Here is a 17,145-nt window from a genome sequence, read left to right on the forward strand (position 1 = left end):
GTCTTGTATTAAAAAAATTGCGATTACCTAATTGGTAATCACAAATTAGGTAATGCAAAAGCAAGGCCGGGGGTCTAAGCCGCCCTGAAGCACCCCTAACAAAAAAAGGTGCAAATGTAAGGCACACACATGCCCTATAAGCTTGTGTGTGCTACATGGCACTTTGGAAAATGCTGTTTTGTGCATTTTTCAAAGTTTGCACATGGTTACCATCAACTTGAAGTTGAAGATAATAGCATCTCCTAAATGCACAGTTCGCATTTAGGAAAGGCTTCTTACATGTGCATTAGAGAATCGCAGATTTTGATTCCCTGTTTACATTCACAATTTCGGTAATCGCTAAAAATTGTGATTAGGTAAATTGTGAATCTAAAAGCCTAAGGAAAGGCCATTTTGCATTTGCAAATGTCAGAATTTTGCGATTTGCACCATTTGCGAATGCAAAATGCTTTCATTCATCTGGTCCTATGTTAGGTACAAAATTGAAATACATCATTTTTCTCCACTTTGGGAATCCACAGATCCCCCACAAGACTCAGCGCAACCCTCTGTGTAAATCTGCGATGGACTTGCAAATCTTGACGCACTTTGAAAAAAACACTTTTCAAACTGTTAGAAATGGGTGTCTCTAGTTGGCAAGAGTTTGCACCCTGTCCAAGTAGGGACCCTTCCTTCTAGTCAGGATAAGGGAGTTATACTCCTACAATAACCCCTACTGACTCCCCCCTTGGTAGCTTGGCACGTGCAGTCAGGCTTATCTTAGAGGCAGTGTGTGAAGCATTTGCACCTAACCAACAGTAATACAGTGTAAGCACTACAAAAGGACACAACACCAGATTATAAAAATATCCATTATTTTTATATACTCAAAACAAGATAAAAAAAGATAAAAATCCACAAAACAGTACTTAGAAATATTCAGTTATCAAAATAAACTTGAAGTACAGTTCCTTGAAGTCGACAGCTCTGTCCAGGGCTATCACACCGTCATGAACAAACAAATCCAAACAGTTCTGGATAACCAGGGCGTCACGGACCAGCTACGGTGTCGGGAAGACCTGTAAAACAGTACCTTTAGAAATGCAGGGTGTTGAGCCCCGAAAGCACAGCGTCTACAGGCGTCGGTTTTGGAGGTCCGTGCAGGAGTTGTCGGGCCCTTGAAGTCACACGCGTTACAGATCGAACTCCTCTCGGTTAAAGTCAGTAGCACTCGCGTCGGTAGGCGTCGGGTGCTGTGGTGCGAAGTGCAGCGGTGCGGCGTGCGATGCCCTTAGGTCGCGGTGCAAGCAGCTCCTTGATGGCGGCGTCAGATGGTGTCATCGGTGAGACCAGGGTCTCGTTGCAGTGCTGGCAGGTCACAGTGCAAGCAGCGTCGTCGTCGTTGCAGAAGCACTATTGTCGGCTGATGAACTGGAGTCGATGGCCCCAGTAGGCGAAGGCTGCGGTGCAGGATGAGGGCGGTACATCGTGTAACTTTACGAGCTGTGCCCTCGAACCACGGTGCAAGCAGCAGCTTTAATGTTGGCGTGAAGCGGCATCGTTGGGGATACCAAGGCGGCGTTGTAAAGTAAGGCGGTGCGGAGTGTGGTGCCCACAGGTCGCGGTGCGAGCAGCAGCTTGGTGGCTGCGTCAGATGGCATCGTTGGTGAGACCAGGGTCATGGTGCAGCAGTGCGGTGGCGCCCTCTGTGGGGAGCTTCAGCACACGGAGTCGGCTGCGGCATCGTAGATGGCATCGGGTTGCTTTTTCTTTTCTTGCAGCACAAAACACACTGTCCCCAGTGTTGAGGGCAGAAGAACTTGAACACTTTGCTGTTACTGAGGCCTATTGAAAATGGGGCAAGCTCTACCTCGAGAGCTTGGAGATACTCAAAGAAAAAAGTTGTAGAAAGTACAGTCCAGTCCTTTCACTGCCCAAGATTGAAGCAGCCACTGCAGGCCAACTCAGCAAAGCACTTAGCAAAGTGGTAGTTCCTCCTCACAGCTTATCTAGCTCTTCTTTTTGGCAGTCTTCTTGGTCCAAAAGAGTTCTAAAGTTTAGGGGTTTGGGCTCCACTTTTTATAGCCTAAAATCCTTTGTCCTCTCAGGCTGAGAGAGTCTGTGCTGAGTCCCAACCAGGATTTGTCCTCTCTGGCTCAGCTTCCCAGTAGGAGGCAGAGACAGCATTGTCCTAAGCAGACAGGGCCTATTCAGGTGCAAAGGAGATCTCCTCCCACCACTCTAAATAGAAATCTCCTCCCACCACTCTAAATACAGACCGGGCCAATTCAGGTGCTAGTGACAACTCCTCCCTCTACTCTGAATGTAGCCCAGGTCTATTCAGCCCAACTCTGACCCATCAGGCTCTCCGGAACTACTGTCCCTCTCCAGCCCCTGTCATCCCAGCGTGGTAGGAGAGAAAGAATAATTTTAACTAGTGGTTCTTTCTGATATACCGTATGTTTGATGGTCTCTGTTAGACATGGCATCATTGGCGCGGGTTTACCCTGTATTTTTGCCTTTGCCTCCTGTGTTTTTTCTGTGTGCCTAAATGCTTTGGGCACTTTGCCACCGCTGTTCAGTGCCAAAGTGCAAGTGCTCCCTTTGTAAATGGTTATTATGGATTGGTGTTTCCATAATTGGCTTATTTGATTTACTTGTCAGTCCCTAGTAAAGTGCACTGAGTGTGCCAGGGCCTGTAAATCAAATGCTAATAGTGGGCCTGCAACACTGATTGTGCCACCCACATGAGTAGCCCTGAAAAGGTAACTCAGACCTGCCACTGCAGAGGCTGTATGCAGTTTGTAACTGCCATCGGTCTTGAACTTGAACTTTCCAGTACAACATGCCTCAATCAATTGCATCATCTGCTGCATCTTTGGAAGTGGCCTTTGAGGACGAGAGGTTAGAAACCAACAATGTGAAGAAATTGAAGGCGATCTACGAAAACCTCAAATCCAAATCAGGGGCCTCACCAGAAAAGAGGAGCTACAAAAGTCGCTGAGGGCCTGGGTAGCATCCAGACATGCTAGTGAGCTGTTTGGGGATCTTGGCATGGAGGCAGAGGAACCTATGCCAAGGATGGATGTGCTTTTGGGAGGGGGGCATCCTCTAAACCAGACAGCAGTGGTTTGTCCCCAGAGGAGCTGGAGGGCAGGCGGGAAGCAAGGAGAGTTGCAATGGAACTGGAGAAGCATACTTTAGCCATGGAGGAGAAAAGGATGATGTTAGACCATGACTTTAAAATGGGAGAGCTGGAATGGGAAGCTAGTAGGGCTAGGCCCAGCACAGATGGTGGCAGCAAAAATATTAGGTCCAGAACTGAGAATGAGGGGCACACACATACAGACTTGGTGCCCTGGTTCAAGGAGGGGGTTGACATACACCAGAGGGGTCAGGATTGTGAGGTTATTCTAGTGGTGCGCAGTGTCCCTGAAGTGGATTGGGGAGCTGGCACAGGGGATCATATTCCTGGTAGTGGGAGGGTCACTCTACTGACTCTAGATTAGAGGGGGGTTGAGGGACAGCAGCAGTTAGACACTGTCTCACCAATCTTGTGAGAATGATGTGGGATATTTTTCTGAGGTACTGGATGGTTGTGTGAAGGGTAGCTTGGTTAACACCTGTTTAGGGCTGTGTGATTAAATTGTTGAAGAGCATATTTTAAGTCCCTGTTTTCCAGAGCTATGCCAACACCCAGTGGAGTGTGAGTCCTCTGACCCCAGGGAGCTTGCACTGGAGACAGTCCTTTTGGTGAATTCCAGAGGATCTGGATAAGCATATGGGGTGATCCTGAAGACAGTGGCTTAGGTATCTCTCAACCGAGGGTGGTGGGAAAGGTTTGTGGTAGCCCAGATAGGTCACGGTGCCGTGGAAAGGGTGTAGGAACTCACATTCTGTCTCCCTGGAGAAGGAGTGGGAATGGGCTGCGGCCCAAGGTGCCAGAAACCTGGTCCTAGAGCCTGGGTGGTTCCATGAGAGAACACCAGGTGGGGAGCCTAGGCTGTACTGGAAGTCCACCCATTGAGGGGATCCCCTAGTGTCTGGGGAACTGGGGGGGACTGCTCTAACCGGCATCCCACCGGTTCTGGTGTCTGGCAGCACTGCTCCAGTTGGGAGGGTGCATGAGTCCAGAGAAAAGGGTGAGGGGAGGATGCCGTCCCCAGTGGAAGGACCAGTGGGTTAGGGGTTGCTAGCTCTGACGTCAGAGCACCCAAGGACTGACCCTGGTGTGGCCACTTATGGCCTGGGGGGGTCTTCATGCTCAGTCAGGTGGACAGAGGCCTGGAGACTTGCACCAGGCAGACTCTCACACAACTCATGAGGAGTGTGTTTGCCTTGGGGGGGTTGGTGTGCACCCCTATAAGTCCTGGGTTGCCAGGCACCGGTCCAGCCTATGTGTACATACCCTGTGTTGGAGGACCAGGTTCAGGGTGTCCTCCCTGACCTGGAGGAAGGGGCAACTGCTAATAGTGCCACTACCAGTTTGTCTTCTGGGGGTGCCACTCCAGTTGGGAGGGTAAAGAGTCCCAGGGAGGAGGACTGGGTGTGGGAGATCCCACCCAAGTTCATTGTTCAGCCTCAGCGTACAGACCCCCTGAATTGGGGGGCGAATTGTGCAGGACACTTGCACTTACAATTCTGGAAGGGGTTCTGCTCCAGGACGGGAGGCTACAGAGCCCCAGGGAGGAGGACCAGGGGTGGGAGAGACGACCCCAGTCCTGTGTCCAGCCTCAGGGTACAGACCCTGAGCTGGTGGACCAGTTGCAGGATAGCACCCCTGAACTGGTCGGAGAACTGTGCAGAACACCTGCCACAGGTGCCATGACAATTCTGGATTGAGGGGGACTGCTCCTGGTGGGGGAATCAGAGCCCCAGGGAGGAGGACAGGGTGTGAGACAGCCCACGCCAGACCCTGGGCTGGTAGTCCAGTGTCAGGATCTCATATCTGACTTGGCCGGAAGGAGAGTGGAGAAAGGGTGCTAGGCACCTGGGGCTACTGCCCCCACTCTCTGACGCCACAGAGGTTAAAGAGGCCTGAAAGGCATAAGGCCTGGCTCTCATCACTGACAGCTGTCAGTTACCATGGTGGCTTGCTGTCCTGGTGGACAGAGTTGCCCCTGGGAGGGGGACAGGAGTCACATCCCAGGGGTGGACTATGCCACACCACTGTGTTGGCCATGTGGGTACTAGCTACCTGTTGGGACACATCTGTGAGCAAAGTAGGTTTAGGCGCTTCACAGATAGGGTCCACAGGCGAGGAGAAGGGTTCCCCATGGGTCAGCTTAGTAGGCCCTGACAGTATGGATAGAGGGATCCAACTAGGTTCAGGAAGGCTTAGAATGGGAATAGACACCTGCTGTTGCGGGCCAGGTTCCATGCTCTTTCGCCCCAAGCAGGGAAGTCCATCGAGGTATGGACTGGTCTTACCTGGCTTTAGGCTGGAAGGGGGTTGTGTTGGACTTGGCCCTTTTTGCAGGGTTATCCCCAAACGTTTTGCTTCTTTCTCCTATTTTGTCCTGACCTGTTGTTGTTGGATTTAGGACTTTGGGCACTTTACCACTGCTAATCAGTGCTAAAGTGCACATGCTCTCTGTGTAAATTGTGTTATGGATTGATGTTTCCATGATTGGAATATTTGATTTACTTGTTAGTCCCTAGTAAAGTGCACTGAGTGTGCCAGGGCCTGTAAATCAAATGCTACTAGGGGGCCTGCAGCACTGATTTTCCGATCCATAAGAGTCGCCCTGAAAAGGTAACTCAGACCTGCCACTGCAGAGTCTGCACACAGTTTGTAACTGCCATATCGACTTGGCAAGTGCACCCACTTGCAAGGCCCTAACCTTCCCTTTTCTTACATGTGAGTCACCTCTAAGGTAGGCCGAAGGTACACCTGTGGGCAGGGTGCAGTGTATGTCAAAGGTAAGACATGCCCTGGTGTGTGGCATGTCCTGATAGTGAACAACTGCCAATTTTGTTTTTTACTATTGCAAGGCTACCTGTTCCCATAGGATAGAATGGGGAGTTTGCTTATAACATCTTATAAGCATAACTACCCCTGGGAACAAGGTGGGAAAATAAAGTTTAGTATGTATGCCTGAATTCATAATGTTAAAATGCATCTTTTAGTGAGGGGGATTCTTACATTCTGAGTTTGAAAATACCACTTTTAGAAAGTAGGTATTTTCTTCCTCAGCCATCCAGTGGGTCTCTGCTAGGATGTGTATTTACTGTCTGGCTTTCCAGTGACAGGGGATGTGCAGTGGCTCCAGAGAGTCTGGATGAGTCAGGTTTGGGCTAAATAGACCTGGGCTACATTTAGAGTAGGGGGAGGAGCTTTCCTTTCACCTTATATAATACTGTCTCCGACTCCTGCCAGGAAGCTGCACTAGAGAGGACAGAACTGGTTTTGAATGAGCACAGGGCTTCTCTACCACCAGAGAACAAAGGATTTTGTAGTATGAATATTAGGGCCCAGACATTTAGATCACTTCTGGGAATCAAGAGGCACCTTTGCCAAGGAGAAGAGCTGGAGAAGCTGAGGAGGAATACTGCCCCTGTTCTGGTTGCTGTCTGGGGTTGGCCTGCAGTGGCTACTTGCTGCCAAGGAAAGGAGAAAGGACTTTTCTGTTTTCTGTGTCCTCTAAGTTCTGACCTAATGAGAGGTGCCTGCCAGTGTTCTGGTCCTCTGAAGGTTGTTTTGGGCCTGGAAACTGCAAGAACTGTGAAAATCGATGCATCGCCTGTTTCTGAGGCATCGCAGTGGTGTGAGAGAAAATTTCCGATGCTTTGTCGCTGCTGAAGAATCGACACAGCGCCTGCCCGCAGCTCAAGTGTCTGCTGTGCAACGAATCCTGTGCAGCGATCTCTGATGCCTGAGATCACTGCACCGATTCTGATGCAGGGCCTGTTGGAGAAGAACCGACGCATCACACGGATCGTCACTCATCGCAACAAAGTGCCAAGACTGTCGCATCAGTGTGGGACGAAGTAACAAACCGATGCATCACCTCCCCACGCAGAAAGAAACCAACGCATCACCTCCTCTCCGGTAAGGAACCGACGTATCACCTCATCCAGAACAAGAAACCGATGCGTCACCTTCCCTGAGTGTAAGGAACCGACGCATCACCTGCCCTGCGACCCTTTTTGCTTGCATTTTTTTACGCATCCAAGGTACTTTGTGTGAAATGGTGGCATTTCACATTTTCTTGGAACTGAACTGTTACTACCTTTTGAGAATCATATTGTTAATACTGTATTGTGGATGTTTGTCATTTGGTCTTGTTTTTGTTTAGATAAAGATTACTTATTTTTCTAAACTGGTGTGGTGTACATTTGTAGTGTTTTCACTCAATTACTGTATGTGTTTACAAATGCTTTACACACTGCCTCTGAGATAAGCCTGACTGCTCATGTCACGCTACCAAGGGGGTGAGCAGGGATTATTTTAGAAGTGCATCCCCTTACCCTGACTAGAAGCAAGGGTCCCTTTATAAACAAAGGTACCTACCTCTACCAACTAGAGACCCACATTTCCAACTGTCTCTAAATATTTAATGTTCTCCAACTTCATGAAATATACCCAAATGTATATCTGAATTGAAAAACTGTTTAGGGCCTATTCACAAACTTGATATTGTAATATGTTTTGTAGAACTACATTAGTGCTTCTAAAGTATATTAAATGCTATTCACAAAGCCACGAGTGTAAACCTCCACCTCCACTTCTTCTATCTTTTGTGTGGTGAGATGCACACACATATACGTTTACTAAATGTGGGAAGCACCGGGGGAGTAATTGGAAATAGGGGCATTCTTACATCCAAATGGGAGGTACTTAGGAATGAGCAGGGATGGCTTTAGGCAGGTTAAGGCATTGACTTAGGAAGGCACATATACCCACCCACAAAAGAGTAAGCCCACTGCTATTCGCAAACTGCACTTCTAAAGACGCCACAGCTAAAAAAGGGCCCACTACAATAGTTACTCCTTCTCCAGTTGGACTAAGTCCAGCACCACACATGGCCAACAGCCCTGAGAGAACATCATGGAGGCAGGAACTTAAAATAGAAAATCTATAGGAAATAATGTTAAATTAAAAGAAATTATTTTAAAAAGTTAAAAATATATATCAATATAATTCAATGTTAAAAATGTAAAGAAAAACATAATATTTTATTATAAAATATTCTAACACCTTTTTGTGAAAGTATAAATTAATGTATCGATTATGTTTATTAAAATATAATTGCATTGTTTATAATTAGCTCTATACATCACTTTTAATAATTTTTACTCTAGGTGAGAATCTATTTTTTTATTTAAACTTCAGAAAATAATTTTTATTTATTTTTATATATCTAAATTGAATAGTTATTTAATTCAAAATGAAGTTAATAGTGCTGCAGCATTGTTTGTTTTTTGTTTTGCATTTAAAACAAATATGTAAGATTATAAGATTTTTCTTGGCAAATAAACCTTTTTTCTTTTCTCTATACTTTATACGGAGAAACCACAGTTATGGTTTTATTTCCTCTGACGATTTGTTTGTGGTCCCTAACTCCATTTTGTTATGGGAGGGTATTGCAGTATTAGTGGTTAGCCATGTGTGGTGCTAGTTTCTTTTTTGGCAGCAGTAACTTACACTTGTAAGTCTGATTTCTTGTCCTCTTTTAGGGGGTGGAGATTTGTAAGTCCTCCCTTTTAAGTAACTGTACACTCGGATTTTGTAAATGGCCAGAATCTTGCAGCTACAATAAGTTACACATTTTCTTGGTCCTTCTTTCTTGTTAATATTGGATTGGTTTTAATGTTAATTGTACAACAAAGTGATGGATGGAATGCTTGAATTATTGCCAGCAACTGGTAATTACTCGGAGTGTATTCTAGTCCAACTTTATTTTGGACTTGTCCTAGACTCTTTCCTGATGCACCCACATCACACCCCACCCCAGGTAACTCCATTGGCTTCCCGTACAGAAGAGACGCCAATTCAAGCTGCTGACCCATGCACCGAAGGCTCTACACAACCAAGGACCCACCTACATTAATCACCACCTCAACTTCCACCATGCTTTGAGAAGACTACGCTCCACCTCCCTATCACTTGTCTAATCTCACCCGAATTCACTGAGGCAGAAGTGGAGGGTGCTTCTTTTTCTACATTGATGCAAAAACCTGAAACCCCTTCCTCATGCAGCTCCAGACCATCATCTCACTTCCTGAATTCCATAGGACCCTCAAGACCTGGCTGTTCGAATGAGCCTTCCCGGGACCTGCAAGCACCTGGATACCCTATTGGGTAATTAGCCGCACTTTATGAATCCTGATTGATTGCTTGAACCAACCTTCAGGTGGGGTTTAGGTGCCTCATAATAGCAGCAGTTTCCCCTGCATGGAATACCGCATCAAGTTATCAAGTAAAGAAGCAGCTCTTAGAAGCTACTGAAACATACTTAATTAAGGCAAGACTGAAGTCAACATACATTCCTAAATTATTCACTACATTGGTAGGAGTAGGTCAGTTTCCTGTAAAGCTTGGACAAAACCTTCTATATCAAATTGTTAGAGCAATTTACATGAGAACAATTTTGATACTGACACACAAGGAGTTGAGGGAAGGCAATCTCTGCAAAGGGCTAGCAGAATTGTTTCCCTCATATTTGAAGATCCATACTCATTTGTTACCAAACATTTTTTTTTATATCGGAATTATTTTTGCTGAGCAGAGGTAAAATGATGATAGTGGTATATGGTTGCGCAACCACTTTTGCTTCCAAAATGCACACCTCAACAGATCCATTGATGGTCAGTTTCCACATATGAAAACTCAGGGTGACCAATCTGCTAGAAAAGAGAGGGCTAAGACTCAAACGTCTGAGGAGAATAAAGTCAGTTGGACATAATTGAGATTGATTTGCAGGTGTGTCACAGTTTTGTTTGCCAAAAGATAAACAGTTGAAGATGGCTTTCAAACTGTAACAGTGTTAGCCTGCGCTGTTTCTCAATTATGAATATATGAAATATAACAAGAATAGTTTTCTTGAATGGGTATATTTATGTCCTTGATTTACAACATGTGAATATTTTACAAAACTTAAAGTTGCAAGTGGCAAGCTGAATAGCATGCCAGCTATCATGAGCACAGCCTCAAATCCCGCACTGTCACTATTGGCAAACTGACTTCAGCCTTCCACTCTGAATTGTAGATTACAGGTGCAGAGTCAAGTCTTAGGTGGTGATCTGAATCCTTCTGTACGGATCAAAACCGGGCCTGCTTACTCACTCCTGTTACTCAAATGCATGTATCTCCATGACAGGAAACAGCATGTGCCATATCTTTGAGTTTAGGCTGGTCATGTTAGTGACAGAAAAGTTCCTATTTAGGTGCTGGCCTGAAGCAAAAAAAGACTATTTTGGAGGTCTCACAAGGTTGAAGCTATCCACTCAAAATTGAGCTAGCAATGTGTACATAGAAACCACATCCTAATCCAAAGTATCCTCAGCCTCAAATCACCCCTTTCCCTTAAGACATTATGATGAGTGTTAGTCTTTTTAGCAGCATCACATTCCATGCAGACTCAAAAACTATCCAGTCAATATCCCTGCTGTGCACCATTCTGCAACATTGACAGATATGCACATTTCTGAGTTCTCCTCCAACATATTGTAAACATCTATTCTTGTGATGGAGTGGTGTGGGTGTTCTTGCCCTAGCCTGTTAACCTGCATCCCATTTAAGTATGTTTAAATAGACAGCTGTGCATTTCTCTACTCTTCCAACAGCTGGTGCACTGTCCTGGTGTAAGTGAGAACTGTTGCCATTTGGTGTTCAAACTTACACAACTGCGATACCGATTCAAATTAGGCCTGGGCATAAATGTCTGCCCCGCTTGCAGAGTTTGCAGAGTTTTTCCCACTACGTGCTCCGAGCGAGAAAAACTTTACTCCAGACCACCTCCCATCGAGATATCTCAAAGTGGGCAGTCACGGTTAGTCACTACCGCTCACATTGAAAAATCTTCCACTTGCATTGAGGAAGTGCTGCTCAAAGAGAACATCTACTTGGACAGGAGAAAGAAGCAGCACCCTCTTCTGCTGCGTGTGGTTCTGCTCACGCTGATTTTACAAGGTGGGACAAACACCTGGCGCTTAAATCAGCACGAGCACCATGATGTATCGCACTCCACTGCTTGTGAAACTCTGCGTAAGGTGGCAGAATTTATGGGTTATTCCTTCAGCCTAATTAAAATGTCCATATGTTGGTAAAGCGGAAGACCTCTATAGCACATGATTATTTCTTACTCTCATCTAGTGGCTGAATGAATGTGGGCTTATCACCATGAGATTACATTTACAAAAACATACAACAGGGGGTCGGGGTGGTTGAGTAAATTTCCCTTTCTTTGGGTAATGATTGTATGAGCTCTGCAAGGCTTATCACCTGTCTTTTTGTAGCATTTTGCCAAAATACATGGTAAAAAGAATCAGGCAAACATGACCACAGTTCCTATCCTAATATGTTTCCAAAGATATTTAAGTGCTGCTGTATTGTATTACATTGTTATAGATTATTATTGTTGAAAATGTGTGTTTGGAGAAAAATTGTTACATGAAGTAGTTTAAATTGTCTGTTATATAGTAACTTAAGAAATTGGATTATGATTTGTAGGGGGTGACTACCCACCTCAAGGAATGTATTCAACCATTGTCAGAGTGATCCATCAGAATCATTAAATTACCTGAACTCAACCCCCTAATACCTATGGCACAGAGCATAAAGGCTGTACTTAGGTCAATGTTTAAAGTATATATGCAGTAACAAAACCGAAATAAAGTAAAAATGTAAAACAATAAAATATGAAATTTAATAAGCAAAATGACACTAACATGAGACAAAAACAATAAGAGGAACTATAGCTATGACTTTTTTTTAATAGTTTTAAATAAAAATTGTGATAAAAAGCAGCAATAATAGCTAATGGTCATAACAGACCGGGATCTAGGTGCTATTTAAGACTGACAGTAATGGTGCCTGGGTGGGATTCATCCTGGCCGAATAATTTACCTTTTGACTTTTCTTTTTTAAGTCCCAATCCACTACAGGAGTACACTTCTAAAGCTCCCCTTTTCATTGGGGGAAACACATATAGGCTCACAGGAAATCAGGCAAAGGCCAACAGCAGAGTCCAGTCCTGGTGCATTTGCCCCTGGTCAGCGGGGTCCATCCAGGAAATGGATATTTTAGCTTGTCTCCCTGTAGCCACACAGAAGTTCAGACAACAGACCCTTGGTGTTTCCTTTTTTGTACAAGAGGGAGCAGGCTCAGTCATTCAGGGTTTCAGTTAGAAGGTCAATGTAAATTAGCCCATAGTAGTTTCAGGCAGGGAAAAGGTAACTTTTGAAAAGTTAGCTTCCCTTAATATTTATTGAAAATCCAACTTCACCATTGACGTTAGCTTTTAATAAATGATACAAATATTTTTTTTTATTTAAAAAGAGGTTTAACCTGTCAAAATGCGTTTTACACAGCTTCAGCCAGGCTACAATGGCAGGCCACCATCTTTACATCAGTGCTGCAGTCCACTGGTGATGTTTAACTCCCAGGCCCGGTGTACACTTTGTACCGTATACTAGGGACTTATAGGATAATTAAATGACCCAATTAGGATTATGTCAATTTTTAAAGGGGGAACACAAGCACCTCAAGGCTGGTTAGCAGTGGTAAAGTGCAAAGAGTTCAAAGTACCGCAAAACTGTAGGGTCAAGCAAAAGAAGTAAAATCCATGGTGGCCATGCATAAAAGGTGGTTATTCTATAAGTAGGTTTTCTTGCTTGCCCTTCTGATCATCTGTTGTGGGGTTTATGATTTCAATTTGTTCTAATTTATATTTCTTGTTTTGCAGTTTTCTTCAGGAAGTTGGCATATGGTGCGCATCCGGTGGAGGTAGCAGAGGAAGTTCTTCGAACCGTTAGCAGAAAGAAACAAGAGGTCATGATGGCAAACCCAATTCCAAAGGCAGCAGTTTATGTTAGAACCTTTTTCCCGGAATTGTTCTTTGCTGTTGTGGCTTGCGGAGTCAAAGAAAAGCAGCGCCTGGAAGAAGAGAAATAATTATTATACAAACACTTAAAAGTGTAACAAGAAATAACGTTTTTCCTTAACTGCTCCAAGCAGCATAATACTTTCTTTGTGCCTGTCAATAATAATAATATTATGTATGGCGTCCATAGGAAGCCTCTATTGATTACACCAGCTTCTAAATCTGGTAGTTCACTGGTATGACGTAGCAACAGCTGATAAAAAATCTCCTTACCCACTGTTTCTACGTCATAAAGAAATTCCACACAGGCTGATAGGGCCTATCGGTGTAGTTCTGCTTGTCTGCTTTCTCTGAAAGCAGAATGCACACCTGCAGCAAGAGGAAGAAAGACATGGAAGGTGGTGGGTGTTTGTTAGGGATGGCAGGTAAGGTAGTATTGTTCACTTTTGGGCAGGGAGGAGAGATCACCTTAAGTATGGTTTCCTCATTCCACCCCTGCCATTGCATAGCAGGCAAAAGCAAGGGCATATGATTTTGGGGGGCATATATAACAACAAATTATAGATGGTCAAAAAGTGAAATACTGAGATTTTTTTTCCTCTAGTATTCAGATTGACCTAACTTGACCTTCACTCTCATTGTCTATTTGATGTCACTGCGAAACCCTTGGTGAAAAACATTTACTTAATTCACTGCCAACCATTTATAGTTCTATATGTTGTGCATGGCTCTCATATGAAGCTATTAGTATGAATACATGGATTCTGAATCTAGTAATTCACTGCTATGACTTAGCAACAATGGGTTAAAGAAATTGTTAGCCACTTTTTCTACATCATAAAAAATTCCAGGTTACTCTGGTTGAGCAGCTCGGGAGAGCAGGGAACCGAGGTTTTGGTGGGGAGGGAAAGTAAGACACAGAAAGTGGTGATGGTGGGTGGTAGGAGGCCAGGTTTTATGTACATTTGGGACAGGGAGGAGAAGCCATGTTATTTAAGGCACCCCATTATTCTTATGACCCTGCATATCAGGAAAAACAGGGAAAGATGACTTTGGGGGCCATTGATCACATAAAAGTATAGATCAATAAAACTTGAATTATGGGGATGTTCTTTACTTAGAGGATCTGAGTGAAATCATAGACAACTCGAGCTACCTCCTAATTTACTGTTATCCATCTATAATTCTATATGTGATGTATAAATAACAGCACAATTATAAAATATATTATCGTTCTACAGCTTTTATTTCTGTACCCAGTTTAAAAATACATGGTGTGGGTGTTTAAAGGTGATGGGTATGCAAAACAGCTATTTCTCATCACAATTTGAATAGAGATTTGTTGGGACTAAATTAATTTCGGAACATTCAAAGTAAAGAACAAAAGTGTATAATTCTACATAGTGACATCAATAACACATTGGATTGTGATTAAACATACAAAGTGACATCAATGACACACTGGATTGTAGAAATGAAACATTTAGGTCCATACCCATCACTGTTAATAATAGTGCTTTTCTGTTTATGCAATATTGCCAGTACTGTGGATGATAGAGACAAACCTTCCAGTGTAGATCAGAATTCAGACATATTTCCTCACATAAAAATCCTCGTTTGCAGTAGGGACTTCCAAATTATCTGCTACATTTCCCAGAGACTTCCATACAACAACAAGGGGTATATTTAATAGGTTTTGCCGCCATGTTTATAGCGTCACAAAATTGACTCAAAACATGCTACATCTTTTTAACTAATTTACTTTCCAGCTCTAAACTTGTTTACAGCTGGAAATTCACTCAAAAATAGCAAAAATCAGTGCACAGCACAGCTTTGCATTACGTAGCACCAAGGGGGCATACCATGGGTGATTCATGAGCATTACCATGCAACCACCCAAGGTTTCTGATGCTATAACCTATTTACTTAAAAAAGTAGAAAAGGTTTAGCATCAGAAAATAGCCCCCATTTCAAATAGGTGCTATGAAGGAGAAATGCTTTAATTTCTTCTTTCTTATCTGACTTTGCATTAGTGCTGCACTGTACAGCACACCTACAAAGTGGGAAAACGTTTAAAGTTAGTCTAAGTATAGTAGTTTGTACTAGAAGGGTACTCTCTCAGTACAAAGCCTATGCTAGACTCATTGAGACACCCTTGCACTATGGTGCAAAGGTTTGTCTGTTGTGCACAGCAGCACATTTTTGTGCTGGTATTAGGGAGAGGAGAGGAGAGTGCTATATTTCTGTAAATATGGCGCTCTCCTGGGTAAACAACTCTGACCACAAAACCGCCACCCCGCATGTTGTTACAATGCGGTCCTTACAATGACCGCGTTGTAACAACGCGTACCATTACCACGCAAGTCGTAACAACGACTTGCGAAGGGGAGAGAAGGTGTTGGATTTAAAATCCAACACCTTCCCTACTGTCCGCACAAACTGGAGTTGGAATAGTAAATTATACTATTCCAACATCCAGTGCCTCCATCCACAAGTCATTGTTATGACTTGCGAGGTGTTGGTATGCGGTGTAACAACACGGTCGTTGTAACGACTGCGTTGTGACAACATGCGGTATAACGGGCTGCGGAAAAAAGAGGCATATTCGCTCTCCTGCTCTCTCCTTCTCACACAGCACAGTGCAGCATTAGCAGATGCTGCACTACGTTACATGATAAACTAGTAAATCTGGGCTCAATTGTCTTGATGACATGGAAGTATATGCATGAGAATTAGACAACCAGATTTGTTTTGCTTTTTCCTTATGTACGCTAGCAGGGTTAGTGAAGTAAAGCACTTTTACAGCATTGGCCACAGCCAGTGAATAGGATATAATATTCATGATCACCAAATGCCAAACCTCAAGACTCCATGAGCCTTTTCTACTTTTTGAATTCAAAATATATGGCACCAATGATGGTGTCGTTAGCATCAACCTATAGTTTCACCCAAATATTGGCACCCAACATACTTTGGAAGTGTGCTTGGAGTTTGACTATCACTTCTGGAACACTAATGAATCACAGCCTCCTAAACTTGATATCTCCAAATTTGTGTTGATTTTCTTTACTCATGATGGGTCGAAAAGAAAGAAATAGGAGTATCACACCCAAGATTGGAATGCAGCTAAAGAGTCCATTAATATAAGGATATTACATAAAAAATCTGGTAGATAAAACATATGGGAAAATATCAATAAAGCTTGAGGAATGAGATGGGTGTGTTTAAGTTGGAATTTAGTACCAGGCACAGCTGAAATAGTCGTATAATGTATCTTGTTTTTTGTGTTTCTGTCTTCAACCTGTCGGTAACCCGTCCCTAGGAATCTCTTAATTTGCTTCACATACTCCTACAATACAATACAAGTTTTCTGAAATGTTCGGTCTTTTAAAACCATCACACTGTATAATTTCATTTACAATACTTAAAACGCCCTGTAAAAAACGTTAATAAAAAGTATTAAATACTTTGTTCATTGGTCTACACTTAATAAATTCAAAACCAGATTATATTGTCCATAAGGTGCTGCACACACTCCTACATTTCCTGATACTTCAGTGATCACATGTTTGATTACAGTTTTTCTATACTTTGTTAATATGTCTTAATGTGTGTCTTTTATGACTGGACAAATCACGTGTATGTAAATTCTAGTTCATATATATACTAATTAAATTATTACCTGTCTGTTTAAGTAACATTTCCTTAATGTTGCAAGAAAAAATTCTGATGTATCTAGACAAATATATATATTTAAATATATATATATATGTAGCTATATATGTAAATATATGTGTGTATGTCTATATATATATATATACATATATATACATACACACACACACATATATTACCTACTGGCGGTCGCCAGTAGGTAGTTATAGTTAGGACCACGTTTCCATAGGAAATCCGCAACATTCTATTTTGAATAACTTTGGCGCCGGTCGACGAATCCTCGCGAATTTTTCAAAATAGGTGGGGCGCTACGCTCCGCTCCTACCCTGAAAGTCTCGGGGGGATTCGTCAAGCGGGGGCTGAGATAAAAGGGGGGTCCCAAAACGCGTTTTTCCCATGCATTTTTCCATAGGACCTTTAGACAGGGCTACAGCCCGAACGGCTG

General features: G+C 43.5%; 1 protein-coding gene across 1 annotated transcript in view; it reads left to right on the top strand.

The window, feature by feature from the left end:
- The window catches only part of DHRS7C (dehydrogenase/reductase 7C), a 202,356-nt gene extending 185,862 nt beyond the window's left edge, over positions 1–16,494 (top strand). The window contains exon 7 of the mRNA XM_085616720.1: positions 12,888–16,494. Within this exon, the coding sequence (XP_085472846.1) occupies positions 12,888–13,096 (209 nt within the window). The 3' untranslated portion in view covers positions 13,097–16,494. The remainder of the gene's footprint in view (positions 1–12,887) is intronic.
- Positions 16,495–17,145: the final 651 nt, after the last annotated feature.

The sequence above is a fragment of the Triturus cristatus genome, chromosome 7 (assembly GCF_964204655.1).
Source record: "Triturus cristatus chromosome 7, aTriCri1.1, whole genome shotgun sequence".
NCBI classification, from domain to species: Eukaryota; Metazoa; Chordata; class Amphibia; order Caudata; family Salamandridae; genus Triturus; species Triturus cristatus.